We start from the raw sequence: 18,486 nt of genomic DNA, 5'->3' as shown, positions 1-18,486 counted from the left end.
TTCACATTGTAAAGTGAACACTGCATTTGTCTTCTGTTAAATGTTGCAAATGTAAAGGGTGCAAATGGAAGAGAAAACAGATTGTGAAAGGGTGCCAACCAGGCTAATTAAAAGGTTAACAATGTACCCTCAGTGGATGTAGGCAGCTTTTGATTTGTTTTGTTGAATTTTCCAAGAACTTTCAACGTGCAGTCAGTTTGCTTGCCATTTATTGCAGAGTCTAACCAGCGTTGGCATGGAAACAAGTATTTAATATCCGCTTTATCTGACGCTTGTATGGTGATTTGATCTAGATACCATCCAGCTCCATAACCAGCAGCGTTGTGCTCAATGTGCACTTTAGTCAGCATGCCAAGGTCCAAGGCCTTTACTTTAAACAAGTTCACCTGCAAGTAATTGAAAGTAAGAATAAAAGTATACATTATCAGTACAGATAACACAGCTACCTGGATACGTGTATAGTAGACATGAATAATAATTAATCTTGGCAAATTTAGCATTGTTTTAAAGAGAAACTCCGACCAAAAATTGACCTTTATCCTAATCAGTAGCTGATACCCCTTTTTACATGAGAAATCTATTCCTTTTCACAAACAGACCATCAGGGGGCGCTGTATGACTGATATCGTGCTGAATCCCCTCCCACAAGTAACACCTCCCACAAGAAAAGTTCGAACTTTTGTCAGTTTCCTGTCTGTGAACCTTGTTGCAATGTGGGAAATAACTGTTTACAGCTGTTTCCAACTGCCAAAAACCATGCAGCAGCTACATCACCTGCCAACAGTAAAATGTTCACTGGAGTTCCTCTTTAAAGGAAACCTGAAGTGAGAGGTATATGGAGGCTGTGATAATTTGTCTCCTTTTAAACAATACCAGTTGCCTGTCTGTCCTGCTGATCTTTCTGACATCAGCAGTGTCTGAATCACACACCTGAAACAAGCATGCAGATAATCCAGTCAGAATTCAGTCAGATGACCTGATCTGCATGCCTGTTCTGGGAATATGACTAAAAGTATTAGGGGAAGAGGATCAGCAGGACAGCCAGGTAGTATGCATTGTTTAAAGTGTACCCTAGGTGAACCTTGGGTACAAAAATAAATACTTACCCAAGAGGGATCCTATAGAGGCATCCCACACTATCCTCCGGTCCCCCTTTAACAAGTGCGGCCCCCCCACCTCCCCCGAAGATTACTGGCTAGAGCTGTAGGTAGGAACCTAAGGGCCGCACTCCTCTTAGTGCACAAGCGCCTGCACAAGTACAGCCATGCCTGAGCAGTTAACTGGATCTGCTCGTGCACAAGTGGCTCCATACTACTGCACAGGCGTGGCCTTGATCCAGAGGCTTCCCTCTCCTTAGGTAAGTATTTACATGTGTACATGTTTTATGCCTAAGGTTAAAAGAAAATAAAAATGGAAGCCTCCAGGTCCCTCTCACTTAAAGGAGTACTGTAGGGGGGTATGGGGAAAAAGAGGCGGGGCACAGGATATCTGCGGGGGACCATTAGAAGCCACGGGTAAGTTCAACTTTTGTTCCCCCTACCTCCCTACAGTACTCCTTTAACCACTTAAGTACCAGCAGTCTTTGCCCCCTTACAAAGGAACTCCAGAGAAAGTGTGTGTGTGTGTGTGTGTGTGTGTGTGTGTGTGTGTGTGTGTGTGTGTGTGTGTGTGTGTGTGTGTGTGTGTGTGTGTGTGTGTGTGTGTGTGTGTGTGTGTGTGTGTGTGTGTGTGTGTGTGTGTGTGTGTGTGTGTGTGTGTGTGTGTGTGTGTGTGTGTGTGTGTCGCGGTCACTCGAAAACGGCTTGACCGATTTGAATGAAACTTGGTACACAGATCCCTTACTACCTGGGATGAGATGTTCTGGGGGTCTCGGGTCCCCCCTGCACACGTGGGCGGAGCTACAAACAGCGAATCAGATTCCACCCATTCAAGTCAATGGAAAAAATGTAAAAGGCTGCCATTCTCACAGTAATCAAGCCAGAGTCCCCACACATGGCACAGTTGGTCACTTGGTGACCGAGGTTACAAATCCAGGAAAAGTGGGCGGAGCATAAAAGAGCCAATCAAATTTCAGCCGTTTATTTTGAATGGGAAAATGTAAACTGCAGCTATTCTTAGACGGTTAATCGCAGGGTTCTCAAACTTGCCGCACTTGGTCACTGGGTGAATGTGATTAAGATTTAAGAAAATGGGTGGAGCCTACAACAGCCAATCAAAATTCACCTATTGCTTTTCAAGGGGAATATTTAAACTGCTACTATTCTTACACTTTTAATGGCAGAGGCTTCAAACTTGCTACAGTCGTTCATTGGGTGACTGGGATCCAAATTCACTAAAAGGGCGGGGCCACAAACAGCCAATCAGATTTCCTTGGTGAATAAACTGCTTTCATTCACACATTTTTGATGCCAGGAACCTGACAGCTCACAAACTTGGTCATTGAGTGACTGTGTGTCAAGGTTACAAAAAGTGGGCGGAGCCAAAACAACTTTAACTGGGAAAATATAAACTGCAGCCATTCTTACACCGTTAATGGCAGGGTTTTCAAACTTTTCACAGTTGGTCATTGGGTGACTGAGATTAAGATTTTGGAAGGTGGGTGGAGACTACAACAGCCAATAAAAATTCACCTTTTGATTTTCAAAGGGAATATTTCATCTGCTACCATTCTCTTATACTGTTAAAAGCAGACTCCTCAAACCTGGTACAGTTGGTTACTGGGTGATTAGGGTCCAAATTCAGAAAGGGGACGGAGCCACAAACAGCTAGATTTGTTTATTTTTCTATGGGATTATACAAAGTATTGATACCAAGGACCCCAAAGCTGATAAACATGATAATTGAGTGACTGTATGTCAAGGTTTGAAAAAGTGGGCAGTGCCAACAACTACATTTTAACATGGCAGGGTTCCCAAACTTTACATAATTGGCCACTGGGTGACTGGGATGAATATTCAGAAATGTGGGTGGAGCCTACAACAGCCAATCAAAATGTACCTATTGATTTTCAAGGGGAATATTCACATTGCTACCATTTTTACACTGTTAGTGTCAGAGGCCTCAAACCTGATACAGTCAGTCACTGGGTGACTGGGGTCCAAATTCACTAAATGGGTGGAGCCACAAACAGCCAATCAGATTTGTTAGATTGATTTCAGCCATTCTGTTATTGGCAGGGTTCTCAAATGTGACACAGTTGGCCACTGGGTGACTGGGACTAATAATCAGAAAAGTGGGTGGAGCCTACAGCAGCCAATCAAAATTCACCTTTTTATTTTCAAGGGGAATATTTACATTGCTGCCATTCATGCACTCTTAATGGCAGAGGCCTAAAATCTGCTACAGTCAGTCACTGGGAGACTGGGGTTTAAATTCTGAAGGAATCGGGCCAAAAACAGCCAATCAGATTTGTTTAATTTCAATGGTAAAATGCAACTTATTGATGCCAAGGACACCAAAGCTCATAAAGTTGGTCATTAAGTGACTGTATGTCAAGATTAGAAATAGTGGGCGGAGCCAAAAACAACTAACTTTTTACATGGGAAAATGTAAACTGCAGCTTTTCTTACACTGTTAATGGCAGGGTTCTCAAACTTCACACAGTTGGTCACTAGGTGACTAGGATTAATATTCGGAAAAGTAGGTGGAACCTACAAGAGCCAATCAAAATTTACCTATTGATTTTCAAGGGGAATATTGAAACTGCAGCCATTCTCACTCTGTTAATAGCAGAGGCCTCAAACCTGCTGCAGTCGGTCGTTAAGTGTCTGGGGTTCAAATTCAGTAAAGGGGCGGAGCCAAAAACAGCCAGATTTCTTTGCTGTATAAACTGCTTCCATTAGCACAATTTTGATGCCAGGAACCCAAAAGCTCACAAACTTGGTTATTGAGTAGTGACTGTGTGTCCAGGTTACAAAAAGTGGGTGGAGTTAAAAACAGATTTTTCTGTGAAATTGTAAACTGCAGCCCTTCTTCACTGTTAATGGCAGGGTTCTCAAACTTAGCATAGCTGGTTACTGGGTGACTGGGATTAATATTCAGAAAAGTGTGTGGAGCCTAGAAATGCCAATCAAAAATCACGTCACTTTTCAAGGAGAATATTAAAATTGCTGCCATTCTTGCACTGTTAATGGCACAAGCCTCAAACCTGGTACAGTTGGTCATTGGGTCACTGGGGCTCAAATTTAGAAAAGGGGACAGAGCCACAAACAGTGAATCAAATTTGTTTCATTTCACAGGAAAATACAAATTATTGTTGCCAAAGACCCCAAAGCTCACAAACTTGGGCATTGAGTAGTGACTTTGTGTCCAGGTTGCAAAAAGTGGACGGAGCCAAAAACAAATTTCACTGGGAAAGTGTAAACTGCAGCCCTTTTTACACTGTTTATGGCAGGGTTCTCAAACTTGGCCCAGATGGTCACTGAGTGACTGAGATTAATATTCAGGGAAGTGGGTGGAGCCTATAATAGCCAATCAAAATTCACCTGTTGATTTTCAAGTGGAAAATTTAAATTGCTGCCATTTTTACACTGTTAATAGCAGATGCCTCAAACCTGCTACAGTTGGTCATTGGGTGACTGGGGTTCAAATGCTGGAGAGGGGTAGAGCCACAAACAGCGTATCTGATTTAATTTCTATGGGAATATACAAATTATTGATGCCAAGGACCTCAAAGCTCACAAACTTGGTCATTGAGTGTGCGTTAGGGTTAGAAAGTGGGCGGAGCCAACACCAGTCAAATACATATCCGGGCAACGCCGGGTCATCAGTTGGTGGAGACAAATACAAATTTCACTGGGAAAATATGTAAACTGCAGCCATTCTTACACTGTTAATGGCAGGGTTTTTAAACTTTGCACAGTTGGTCACTGGGTGACTGGGATTAATATTCAGAAAAGTGGGTGGAGCCTACAAAAGTGAATCAAACTTCACCTATTGCTTTTCAAGGGGAATATTTAATTGCTACCATTCTTACACTGTTAAGGGCACGGGCCTCAAACCTGGTACAGTTGGTTATTGGGTCACTGGGGTTCAAATTCAGAAATGGGGTGGAGCCCCAAACAGCCAATCAGATTTGTTTCATTTCAATGCGAATTACTGATGCCAAAGACCCCAAAAGCTCACAAACTTGGTCAATGAGTAATTGTATGTTAGGGTTAGAAAAAGTGGGCGGAGCCAACACCCGCCAAATACATTCCCGGGCAACGCCGGGCAACGCCGGGCAATCAGCTAGTACTGTAATAAAAAAGTGCTTCATTTTTACAATAATTATGTATAAATGATTTAGTCAGTGTTTGCCCATTGTAAAATCTTTGCTCTCCCTGATTTACATTCTGACATTTATCACATGGTGACATTTTTACAGTTGGCAAGTGATGTAGCTGCTGCATGCTTTTTTTGGCAGTTGGAAACAGCTGTAAACAGCTATTTCCCACAATGCAACAAGGTTCACAGACAGGAAACTGCCAGGAGTACCACGGTACTCAGAGCTTCTTGTGGGAGGGGTTTCACCACATTATCAGTCATACATCACCCCCTGATGGTCTGTTTGTGAAAGGGAATAGATTTCTCATGTAAAAGGTAGTATCAGCTACTGACTGGGATAAAGTTAAATTCTTGATCGGAGTTTCTCTATAAGGATCAAAGACCGCTGGTACAGTACTGACAGAATCATGACGAATCGCTGCGCATACCCGCCGCAACCGCTGTGACGGCCGCACGCCGGGATCCTCCTGACATAGACTCTGCCGTCTCTATGACGGCAGAGTCATGTGAGTCGGTCAGGAACCGCTTTCATTGACCTGAACGTGTCTATCAATCTAAGCCAATTAAATCGGCTCCTGACATCATAAAGACAGGCAGAGCCAGTGAGCTGTGGCGAGAGACGTCGGGTTTGAGCGGCGCGATTGGCAGGGAGCGACGGAAACAGCGGATGCGCGCTGCGGTTGGTGATTGAAATCTATGCCCTGCTAGCCAGGAGCCCACCAAAACAGGGCGTAGATTTCAATCACTGCGGCCCTTAAGTAGTTAAGGTATGCTTTAAAACAGAATGAAATCACGCTCAGACAATCTATCTATCTCTTTATCTCTTCATCCATTTCTCTATATGTAACATTCTTTTCATGGTCACAGTTTAGATCATCCAGTGACCTCCTAAGCTGGGAGAACAGTGAAAACCACAAGGTTCTTTGACTTATGATAGCATTAGTTGACTTTACATTAACATGAAACGATGGTCAAACTATTTATACAGTTTGCAGAAATAAGGATTCCTGTAATATATACTGTATATCAATGATTGACTGGTTTCTGAAGGACAGTTCCAGTCCTTGGCAGCAATGTTTGAATGATTTGCAGTCACAAACTCCAACTAGGTCCTTGAATATGAAAGCATGTCAGGTTCATGGTTTTTCATACTCAGCCCACTGGATTCCAGAGTACTGGCCATTATTACACCACAATACCTCTTTGTTTTTCAAATTGTTTCACAATTTCTTAGTGATCACCAGTAGCAGAAATGGTCTTTTGGTGTAGCACTCACTTTATTGGATCCTGTAATAAGTCTGCAATCTCTTCAATAACTGCACATTTGTCATTGCTTTGCTGGAAAAAAAAAACTGCCTGATCTTGTTTCATCAGTTGAAGCATGGCTTCTCATCTGCCACCTGAGATCTGTTTATGTTTTCCAGCCAACTGCTCACTAACCATGTCAGAGGAACGGCTAACATCCATCTTCATCTGCATGCATGTTCATATCTACTGTGGATTGGGGGGCTTGCTTATTAACTTTTACTGTTGCTTGCGCTATACTTCATTCCTAGTGACAAATGACAAACAGCCCTGTGGATTTATATTTGCCAGTCCCCATGTGGGCTTCAGTCTTGCCACAGGGATGCTCTGTGGGATGTTGAACACTTGTAACACTTCTATCAATAGTGGGCTAGTGTAATCATTGGATTCCTTTACAATGCTCAGGAAAGTACTGTTCATTTACTTGAGTACACATGTGTTCATCTCTGATTGGTGCTTTTATTTGTACACTTTAACTTCCTCTCTGTTGTAAAAGATACCCAACAGGATAATGAGGTTGATTCACAAATGAGCACTGCTTCAGCAGCGCTTGTTAAAAACAATTAGCAGCCGCTATGCAAACTACGCTCATTCCTTGTGGTGTAGCGTGCCTTACTTAGTTACACACGTTGCTTCCATAGCAACACGTACTCCTTTAACCTTTTCAGCCGCGCGGACGTGAGCTTCACGTCCGCAGCGGCAAGTGCTAGAGCCGCAGGGACGCGCTAATCACGTCCCTGCAGTTTGGGTGGTCTGCAGGCGATCGTGCGGGCAGATGCCCGCGATCGCGCTGCTGCTGCTAGCAGAGGGGATTGGCTGCAGGGGACAAAAGTCCCCTGTGCCAATCCGAGCATGTCCGCCGAGAATAAACACTGTTTTTGTTCAAAAACAGTGTTTATTCTGTAAATGGAGCCGCCGCGCTATCTCCCGCCGCGATTTCCGCCGGTTTCCGCCGCCCGATCGTTAAATTTATGAATGGAAACAATGTTTCCATTCATAACTTTCCCGCCGCTGCTGTGATCGGAGGCTTCCGATGGAAGCCTACGTCACTTCCCTGGTTACAATGTAGTGATACATTGTATCCCCATTAGAGTACATTGTACGCTAATGGGATTTTTGCTCAGTAGGGACATCTTGTGGCCAAATAGTATAACACACCTACTAACTTTGGGGAATAAAATTAAATGGTTATTTATGTCAAGAGGACATAAAATTAATAAATATTGGGCTAAAAATTAGTGATGGATGTAAAACTGAAAAAGTGCACCTTTATTTTCAAATAAAATATTGTCACCATACATTAAACTAGGGCTATAATTTTAACATTTAAATAACGAAGACAAATGGCCAAATAAAATGTGTGGATTTTAGTTATGGTAGCATTAATTATTTTAAAACTGTAATGGCTGAAAACTGAATAAGAATGCATTTTTTTTATTTTTTTATTATTATTCCCATTATAATACAGATAAATTAAAATAATTCTTAGCATAATTTACCACCCAAAGAAAGCCTAATTGCTGGCGGAAAAAACAAGGTATAGATCATTTTGCTGTGATAAGTACTGATAAAGCTATTGGGGAATGAAAGGGAGAAGCGCTGAAGGGTGAAAATTCCTCTCGTCCATAAGGTGAAAAATCCCCGCGGGCTGAAATGGTTAAACACCGGCCACTGCTGTGAATTATCACAACTGTGATATTTCACTAGTGTGGCTACTACTATGTTAATTACATAGTAACTATGTTAATAAATAACTTTCGCCAACTACTCACTACTAATCACAACAAAATGATCTATATCTTGTTTTTTTTCTCTTCCAATTAGGCTTTCTTTGGGTGGTACACTATGTTAAGAATTATTTTATTCTAAATGCATTTTAATAGGAATAATAAGGAAAAAATTGAAAAAAATCATTATGCCTCAGTTTTCGGCCTTTATAGTTTTAAAATAAAATGTAGCTACTATGGATAAAACCCACACATTTTATTTTGCCCATTTGTCCCGGTTATTGCAACATTTTATTTCCTTAGTACGATGTATGGTGCCAATATTTTATTTGGGAATAAAGATGCATTTTTTTCAGTTTGGCGCCCATCACTAATTACAAGCCTATCATTTATAAAATAACAGTAATATACCCTCTTGACATTCATATTAAAAAAGATAAGTCCCTAAGGTAAATATTTATGCATTTTTTTATTGAAATTTTTTGATGCAAAAGTTTTATTTGGGTAACTATGGGAGAGTGTGGAAGGTAAGGGGTTATGTAATGAATAGCGGAGATGCCGCCGCGCGGTCTGGCGGCGGGGTGGCTGTCTCCGCGTTCAGACTGGCGGTTTCCACACAGCGACATGGGTCTGGTTTGCCTGGGCCTTCTAGTGCACACAGATGGAGAGCTACGCGCGCGCTCACCGGAAGACAGGACCTTTATGCCAGCAGGAGAGGTATCAGCTGATCAGGACGATCAGATGATCTCAGCAGAACTCCTGATTGGCTGAGTGGCTGGGGGCGGCGCTGCGGAGCGCTGTAGTATATATAGATCTTGCTTGTCAGTTGCTGGTTGCCTGCCATTGCGAATACTTACGTGTGAGCACTCAGACCTCAGTCAGATCCTACAGTGTGTTAGAACCAGATGGAACTGGGAATTCACACTTAGCCAGATTCCGCTCTTGATGTTTACTGTGTCATTACTGTGTTATACTTTAGACCAGTTCCAGGGTGTTGAGACCAAGGACCTCACACCTAAGCATAGGATTACGGTGTCATTACTGTGTTATACTTTAGACCAGTTCCAGGGTGTTGAGACCAAGGACCTCACACCCAAGTTTAGGATTACTGTCTTTACTGTGTTATACCTTAGACCAGTTCCCGGGTGTTGAGACCAAGGACCTCACATCCTAGTATAGGGTACTGTATTAGTCTGTAGACTAGTTCCCGGGTGTTGAGACCAAGGACCTCACATCCTAGTATAGGGTACTGTATTACTCTGTAGACTAGTTCCCGGGTGTCGAGACCAAGAACCTCACACCTTAGACTAGGATTGTGCGTTTTGATATCTGTTATGACCTCTGGCTCTGTTGACCTCTCTCTAGCTTTCTGATTCGGTACCTCTGCCTATCTGTCTACCAGTTGCCAACCTTGCCTGTACCCAGTTACCGAATCAGCCTTCTGTCTCTGTACCTTATCTGCTCGTGTGTTGCCGACCTGGCCTGTCTGACCCTTCTGACTGTCACTCATCTCTCGAGTGATCAGTCTGTCTGTACTACCCGTGACACTAATCCACCAGGTGTCAGTTAGCTGCAAGGACTTCCTGCTCCTCAGAGAGTCCTTCCTGCAGTTCAGCCAGGGGCCTCTACCCCATAGGAGTCCACTGGCTGCAGTACAGTCTGATTCCCAATGCATCTGGGAATCCTTGGCTGCAGTACAGTCTGATTCCCAATCCATCTGGGAATCCTTGGCTGCAGTACAGTCTGATTTCCAGTCCATCAGGGAATCACTGGCTGCAAGATTATCTCTATCTCCTCCTCTTAAAGAGATAGTCCCTGCACAGCCAGAGGCCACCTGCTTCTCAGGTGGTCACTGGCTGCAGCAGTATCTGTGTCTCCCGCTCCACGGGAGATAGCCTACAGTTGCACCAAGCACTTACACTTCATTAGGTGTCCAGAGGTTAGTCATACTTGCAATATTGGTGATTCTGCAGATCATCCATAATCAGGCATACATCTGTATTGTTGGTGATACTGCAGATCATCAATAATCAGATACTCTCTGTGTGCTGACACCAATCGTTACAGGTTCATTTTAAATGTATGTGTAGGCCTTTATATATAAAAAGAAATAAAAATTACCGTATATACTTAACTATAAGTCTAGAAATTTAGGTCTGACTTACTAAATTAAAGCATGGGGTCAACTTATACACGACTCACGAGCAACAATGAGCACACTGCTAGTTGTGATATTCCCATTTGCACCAATTTACCCAGTGGTAAATGACACTTCTTGATAAAGGGAATGCCAAGAAAACACTGGTCTGAAAGTCCTGGATACAACAATTAACAACAAGGAATTGGGCAGGGGGAAAGATACTGGGCTGCATGAGGGGGAGTAAATAATTGCTGCACTTGGGGACCTGGAGGAGCTATTGGCTGCACTTTAGGGTAAGGATGGGTTAATGGCTGTAATACTTTATCCCACCCTGGTCCCATTAACCCCTTTTGGTCCCCAAGTGCAGCTGTTATTCTTTCTGGTCCCCAAGTGCAGTCATTAATAGAGATGGCCCAAACGGTTCGCATGCAAACTTGTTCGCACGAACAACGCAGGTTTGCATTGATGTCGAAACGCTAACTTTATGCGAGTTCGACCCGCCCCCTATACTACATCATTGGGCTAAACTTTGACCCTCTACATCACAGTCAGCAGACAAATGGCAGCCAATCAGGCTGCACTCCCTCCTTGAGCCCCCTCCCCCTCATATAAGGCAGCAGCGTCGGCCATGTTCTCACTCTGTGTGCTGCAGTATTAGTGAGCGAAGGGAGAGACATTGGAGAGATAGGGAAAGCGATAGTTAGGATGTCTGTTAGCTTGCTCCTTGCTGATATTTGTTGATGAAAAGCACCCCAAAACAGCTCTTTTGAGAGCTAATGTTCTTGTGATGTGTTTTTTTTTGTGTGGCCCACTGACACTGCATATACAGCCCTGTCTATTGCAGCTGGCCCTTGCTAATTGCTATACTGTATGCAGTAGAGAGAAAGATTTCCAGGAGCAGCTCAACCGATAAAAAACAACTTTTAATCACCGGTCTCGAGAAAGCCCTGATCTAGGGGCGAAACGGCCGTCTACTTTACCTCTGCACCTCCATGCTGCTGCAGTAATCTGATAAGTACCATTGAGCTACATCTTTTGTATTATTTTAATGCCATTGCTATGCCACTGTCATTTTTTAAATGAAGATGATTAAAAGTTGTTTTATCAGTTGAGCTGCTCCTGGAAATCTTTCTCTCTACTGCATAGTGTATGGACTTATGAATCTGTTCCGGATGTTGCCCCACCTATGGTATGTGGCTATTGGCATATGCATGTAGTGCACTCGCCACAGTCTACTCTCTCTCTGTTTTTTAATTGCTATACTGCGCCAGGCCCAGCACATTCAGTGCCTATTGTGACTGCTGCACATTGTATTATAATACCAGTCACTGCATACCTTTCACTGCATCTGTGTGACCGCACGCTGTTTTGTTTAAAAGTCCGTGTATATCTTTTCACTGCACCTGTGTGACCACACGCTTTTTTATATACCAGCAGTCAGTGCATCCATTTTCACTTCACCTGTGTGACTGCACATTGTTATACCAGCAGTCACTGCATACCTTTCACTGCACCTGTGTGACTGCACATTGTTCTACCAGCAGTCACTGCATACCTTTCACTGCACCTGTGTGACTGCACATTGTTCTACCAGCAGTCACTGCATACCTTTCACTGCACCTATGTGACTGCACATTGTTCTACCAGCAGTCACTGCATACCTTTCACTGCACCTGTGTGACTGCACATTGTTTTACCAGCAGTCACTGCATACCTTTCACTGCATCTGTGTGACTGCACATTGTTCTACCAGCAGTCACTGCATACCTTTCACTGCACCTGTGTGACTGCACATTGTTCTACCAGCAGTCACTGCATACCTTTCACTGCACCTGTGTGACTGCACATTGTTATACCTGCAGTCACTGCATACCTTTCACTGCATCTGTGTGACTGCACATTGTATTATACCAGCAGTCAGTGTATACCTTTCACTACATATGTGTGACTGCACATTGTATTAGTCAAGTCAGTGCATACCTTTCACTTCTTCCCCCCCCCAATATGGACAAAACAACAGGCAAAGGCAGTGCCAGAGGCAGGCCACCCGGCAGGTCTGTTCGAGGTCGTGCTGTCGTGATTTCGTGCGGCCCTCGACCAAAGTACAGTGTTCAGAAGAAGGCACCTGCCCTCAATATCGTCAGGAGGTAGTTGACTATTTAATACAGAACACCTCATCTTCCTCAGCTTCCACATAAAAGTGTGACATGTCTTCCTCCTCCTGCTCTGATTCTGGCACCCCACTTAACACTCAGTCGGCAGCCATCACCAAAGTGCCATCATCCCAGGGCTCAGCAGTGTTAACATTTTTGTGTGTGTCTGTTTCAGATGAGAGCGATGCCATCTGTACTCTCTGCCACTGAAAATTGAGCCATGGAAAGACCAAGACCCGCGTAGGGACAACTGCTTTACGAAGGCACATGATGAAAAAGCACAAACTGCAATAGGATGACCACCTGAGGAAAAGCAGCACACAAAAGCAAAGCCACACACTGCAGTGGAAGATTTCTCAAAAAAGGCGATACCCAAACTGTACTGTGATGTTGAAAGGCAAGTGGTGTAATCTCTGGTACACAGCGTTGGGTCAAGGGTCCATCTGACCACAGATGCCTGGTCTGCAAAGCACGGTCAGGCTTGCCTGAAGACTAAGTCAGTCCCCACACACAGCATCTCTGCCTGCACGCCGTGTGACTGCCTGCCCCAAGACGAAGTCGGTCCAAATACAGCATCTTTGCCTGCAGGCCGCTTGACTGCCTTCTCTGCCACCACCAACAGGGTCCAGGACTCCAGGTGGATTCCTGAATTTTTAAGAGGGCTGCTAGCAGTGGCCGCTATAATAATTTTTTTGTTGCCTGTACATGCCTGCCTAATTTTCTGGCTGCACTGCGGCTGCAACAACAAAACAAAAGGCATGTACATGTGTCAATTCCCCTTTGTGATCGTTACCTTGCCACGATGAAGGGGCTTGCGTATCAAAATGAAGCAATGACCTATATGAGTGTGTTGGGGGGCACACCAAAGATAATAAGGTCGTTGCTCATTGTGGACAGACCAAATTCGATCAGCTGGACAGTCACTGTTATTCTGTGATTGAGCTACCTCAGCCCGACCATATGGGCTTGAAAACCACCATCACCTGCACTCTCGCCATCGTACTCACCAGTCCAGCACGGCCATCACTACACAAACAGCTGTTTGCGGTGCATTACACAGTGAGTTTGGTCTGTCAGTGTGAAGCAGTACACTAATTACACTACCTGATTGATGTATACACATGCAAGATGTTTTAAAGCACTTTATGCCTCCAATTTAGCAATGCAATGTGATTTCTGCCCTTAAAACCCTGGTGTGAGTCAAATCAATAATTTTCCCCGGGACTTTTGGTGTGTATCCCACTCCGCCATGCCCCCCATTGAAGTCTATTGCGGTTTGCGAAGTTCGCACAAATGCAAACTTTTGCAGAAGTTCGCGTTCGAGGTTCGCGTACCTAAAATCGGATGTTCGAGCCATCTCTAGTCATTAACTTGCTGGGTAGACTTATACTTGAGTCAATAAAAAATTACAGCTTAAGAGGTTCAAATATCGGAGTTGACTTATACACGAGGTCAACTTATATATGAGGATATACATTATGTAGGTGTAATTTTACTATTTGGCGACAAGATGCCCTCACTCATTATCTTCCTGAGTGTACTATTAGTACGCTAACAGGAAGTAATGTGTGGATGTGTTACTTTCGTTATTACAATGACCGCAGGCATCTCATTGATGCTGGCGATTATTGACACAGGGACTTAGATTGAACTGTCCACGAACTGCATTCCCATTCTTTGATCTCCCCTCTAATGATTGGCAGAGAGAGCGCGAGCGGGAGAAATCGCAGGAGCGAGCGGGAGTGCGCAGTGGCAATAGATGAAAACCTACCCCCTGTGGGTTGTAGTGGTGTTGTGCAGGGACTTAGATACTGATCCTGGGGGAGGTCAAGTGGTTAATGTAATTTGCTGCAAAATTCAGCCAAGAAATTTAGCATCTCTCTGATCATCTCTACTCCGGAAGAGTGCCATGCTTGTTCAGGATCTCATTCAAAGTAGAGAAACAAAGCACTGGCACCAAAATGCAGCCGGGAGGATGAAAACCACAAATGGTCTTACCTGCAGCGTGCTTCAAAAACATTCAATTTGCAGACCAAAAAAAAATGAAGGAGATGGGCATCAGCTGCATAAAAACCCTTTATTGTGGTCGGGTAAACACAGTGGTTACAGCAGTGAGAGGGAAAAAAAGATGTCTGACAGCTGTTTCGCAGAGATTAACTCTGCTTCTTCGGGATCTGATCACACAAATCATTCAATAGATTCTGCTCATAAAAGAAGGTTACTTAACACTATCTTGGGCACAATTTAAAGTGCCAACATCCTTCCCTGATATTGCTGAAAAGTTATTCTTAAAAGCTTTGCATGTGCATAATGTTTGATGCAAATATTCTTACCTTCCCCTTCATAAAGATTTTAGGAACTGATGAATGTCGGAGAAGTCTTTTACAGGAATCTCCATTATCTCCAAAAATAGTAATATAGACTTCTGCATCCGTGCCTGAAGCTGGGAAGTCACCCGTCTTGACATAGACGAAATATACCACTTCTGCAATAGAAGGGAAAAATGAAATAAAAAGTCTCATATTTTTATTTTCTGTTATATAACTTATATATTGCATCATTCTCTAATATTTGCAGTTTACAAACTACACCTCTGTATATTAACCCTTTGGGGACCGGCTGCCTTACCCTCCTTAAAGCGGAATGAAACCCAGCATTTCCTCTTTGCTCTAATAGATTATTTACAGCATATTATATACAACCAGCAATTATTTTTTACTAGAACAGCATTCAAAGGGTTACACACAGGAGTTAGAAGTTCCCTGCCAGCAAAGCTGGACACATGACGTGTAGATAATGTTATCTTGTATTTAATTGTATCAAGTGTGGAATGTAAATAAACACTTCTCTGGCGCTGCAGGCTCTGCTGAACAAAGTCAGAGAATCAGGAAGCATTTCTGCTTAAGTTAGAAGATGAATAAAGCAGTTATAAATAAAATGCAAAGTCAGCTCTCAGAGAAAAAAAAAGTGTACTTTGGGAACGTATAATTTCTAAATGAATAATAATACTTATGCACAAAAGAAAATATGATAACCGTAGGGCATATAAAAAGTAGGAAAACATGTTTTTTTTTGAATATTATGTCAGGGTTTGATACCGCTTTAAGCACCAGGCCATTTTACATGCGGGGGGGGGGGGGGGGGGGGGGCATTTGGGGGGGGTCAGGCAGCCGGATCCCCAGTATTCCTAGCTGGGCATGATGTCCCCTGTGTAGCCCGCTGTCCCCCGAAATGCCAGCAGCCTTTACTCACCGCCCAGGCTCCAGCGATGAGCAGCCCTAGCCTCCTTCGCTCTGGCCGGCATCCTCGCTTGCACTGCCGTTAAGTTCCAGGTTGCGGCTTGATGACGTCATCAAGCCGGGACCCGACACTTATGTCAGAGCAAGCGGGGATGCCAGCCAGAGTGGAGGGGAGGGCTGATCGCTGGGGGAACGTCAGGAAGGTTATTGGATCCTCTTCTTCTCCTCCTACCGCCGCTGCTGTAATAGTGATCACTACGATCCACCAGCGATCATAGTGATGAAGTGATCAGGAGCGAATCGTAATGATTCCTTATCACTGAGGGGAGATATCAGCTGTCATATGACAGTTTAATCTCCCCTCTCGGGTGCACACGATCGTGTCGGGGCGGAAACGGCAGGTGGCATAAATCCTACTCCGCATCAATATTAGACAGCCACAAGTGTGGCGTAGGATTTACTTGCGGCAGTCCCCAAAAGGTTAAACTACGAAACAGAGCAGAACTAATGGCCCTTTGAACTTTCATGCAGTAAAACCTTAAACAAACAAGAACAAGAAACAGTAAGAGACAGGTTCAGATAAATGCTTCAGAAAACAGCACTGTACCCAACCAAGCTTGGTCGGAGAGCTCAGAGAAGCTCTTTTGCATAGATAACAAGTGAAGTTTCTTAACTCTTCCTGTCCTGGAAACAATATGAGACTCATAGCTGTACTACTTATGTTCTATTTCTTAGCTGTACTACACATACAAGTCATTATATCATAAGTGTATTTCCACTTCAGATTTCCTTTAAGAGGTACTCTATAGAGAGACTATCTAAAGGCTATAGGCAAATGCAGGGGGGGATTACAGCTGCCCAGAATCCCTCCTCAGACCAGGGCTGGTGCAGTGTCCGGGGAAAGGCACAAGTTGAGTTACCAGAATATCTGCAGGCATCCTGCAGCTCACAGCACTGTCCCCTTTCTTTCCCTGCTACAGTTGACTTTGGATAGAGCAGCGGCATGTGTATAGAGCATGGAGCAGCAGTGTGTGTACAAAGCATGCAGCAGCAGCGTGTGTACAGAGCATGGAGCAGCAGCGTGTGTACAGAGCATGGAGCAGCAGCGTGTGTACAGAGCATGGAGCAGCAGCGTGTGTACAGAGCATCGAGCAGCAGCGTGTGTACAGAGCATGGAGCAGCAGCATGTGTACAGAGCATTAAGCAGTAGTGTGTGTACAGAGCATGGAGCAGCAGCGTGTGTACAGAGCATGGAGCAGCAGTGTGTGTACAGAGCATGGAGCAGCAGCGTGTGTACAGAGCATGGAGCAGCAGTGTGTGTACAGAGCATGGAGCAGCAGCGTGTGTACAGAGCATGGAGCAGCAGCGTGTGTACAGAGCATGGAGCAGCAGTGTGTGTACAGAGCATGGAGCAGCAGTGTGTGTACAGAGCATGGAGCAGCAGCATGTGTACAGAGCATTAAGCAGTAGTGTGTGTACAGAGCATGGAGCAGCAGTGTGTGTACAGAGCATGGAGCAGCAGCATGTGTACAGAGCATTAAGCAGTAGTGTGTGTACAGAGCATGGAGCAGCAGCGTGTGTACAGTGCATGGAGCAGCAGTGTGTGTACAGAGCATGGAGCAGCAGCGTGTGTACAGAGCATCGAGCAGCAGTGTGTGTACAGAGCATGGAGCAGCAGTGTGTGTACAGAGCATGGAGCAGCAGCGTGTGTACAGAGCATGGAGCAGCTCTGGGGAACTTAACAGAGTCAGGTATGACCACAGCCCTGTGCTCTGCTGTGTGAATGCTTCACTTTCCCCTTCATTACCAATGCCAGCTGTCCTCAATATTATCTGTATTCAAACTGCTCCTAATCTATCCCATTGTCGGGCGGTCGGACAGGAAATTGCATTATGTGTACCCAGCATGATGTCCTACCATATTATTATACTCTATTGTGCGTGGCTGTGGAAAGCCTTTCAGGAATCCCCCCCTTGAAAATACTGTATTTGCCCCTGAAGTCAATAAATTTTTTTGCTTAGAGGGCTGTTCTTGGCATATTAATTATTATCTGAAAACATCAGTAGAATATAGTAGTATTTGTATTTCACACACTTACCTGTAAGAGGGGCTTTACTTGGGAGCACTGCAGCTACCTCTGCCACATCTCCACCCAAGTCATTCTCGCCAAGAAGCTCCACACTGCTGGGATAGAAGCTTATTTCTTGCTTTGTGTCCACATCCTTCATGCGAATCTTAATATAGACGGAAATGATATCCATGTCAAGTGTCCAGGGCTCATAAAACCAATGACATTTACACTAAGCCAAATTACTGTACAAAGACCAAATATTATACTTCTTTTCTTGAATGCAATAAAACAGAAAAAAAACCTACAAGCCTCACTTAATCACTTTAGAATTTGAAACAAAAATTAAGTAATTGCCAATAGCCAGGGATGAAAAAAAAGTGAATTGCATATGGGCCCAGGTTTGTTATAAAAATAGACAATAATTCATATATTTTGGTTTAGAGCGCTCTCAGACTGTGAGGATTGTACCATTTAGATAATAATACAGCATTAAACCTTTTTCAGCTGATACACGGAAAATAAACATCTGAAAAAGACTTTTTTTTAGGAGTAGGAAGATAGAAACAGTTTATCTCATAAGTTTATT

At 43.9% G+C, this 18,486-nt stretch overlaps 1 protein-coding gene across 4 annotated transcripts in view; it reads right to left on the bottom strand.

The window, feature by feature from the left end:
* The window catches only part of RP1 (RP1 axonemal microtubule associated), a 542,476-nt gene that overhangs the window by 87,215 nt on the left and 436,775 nt on the right, over window positions 1-18,486 (bottom strand). For all 4 annotated transcript variants that reach the window (XM_068237387.1, XM_068237386.1, XM_068237388.1 and 1 more), the window contains 3 exons: window positions 17,928-18,063; window positions 14,924-15,075; window positions 128-386 (listed from right to left, as the gene is read on the bottom strand). In XM_068237387.1, coding sequence (XP_068093488.1) covers window positions 128-386; window positions 14,924-15,075; window positions 17,928-18,063 — 547 coding nt within the window. The remainder of the gene's footprint in view (window positions 1-127; window positions 387-14,923; window positions 15,076-17,927; window positions 18,064-18,486) is intronic.

Source organism: Hyperolius riggenbachi, chromosome 5 (assembly GCF_040937935.1).
Source record: "Hyperolius riggenbachi isolate aHypRig1 chromosome 5, aHypRig1.pri, whole genome shotgun sequence".
Classification (NCBI taxonomy): Eukaryota; Metazoa; Chordata; class Amphibia; order Anura; family Hyperoliidae; genus Hyperolius; species Hyperolius riggenbachi.
The sequence above is the reverse complement of the archived record's forward strand: the minus strand, read 5'-3'. Positions and strand labels throughout refer to the sequence as shown.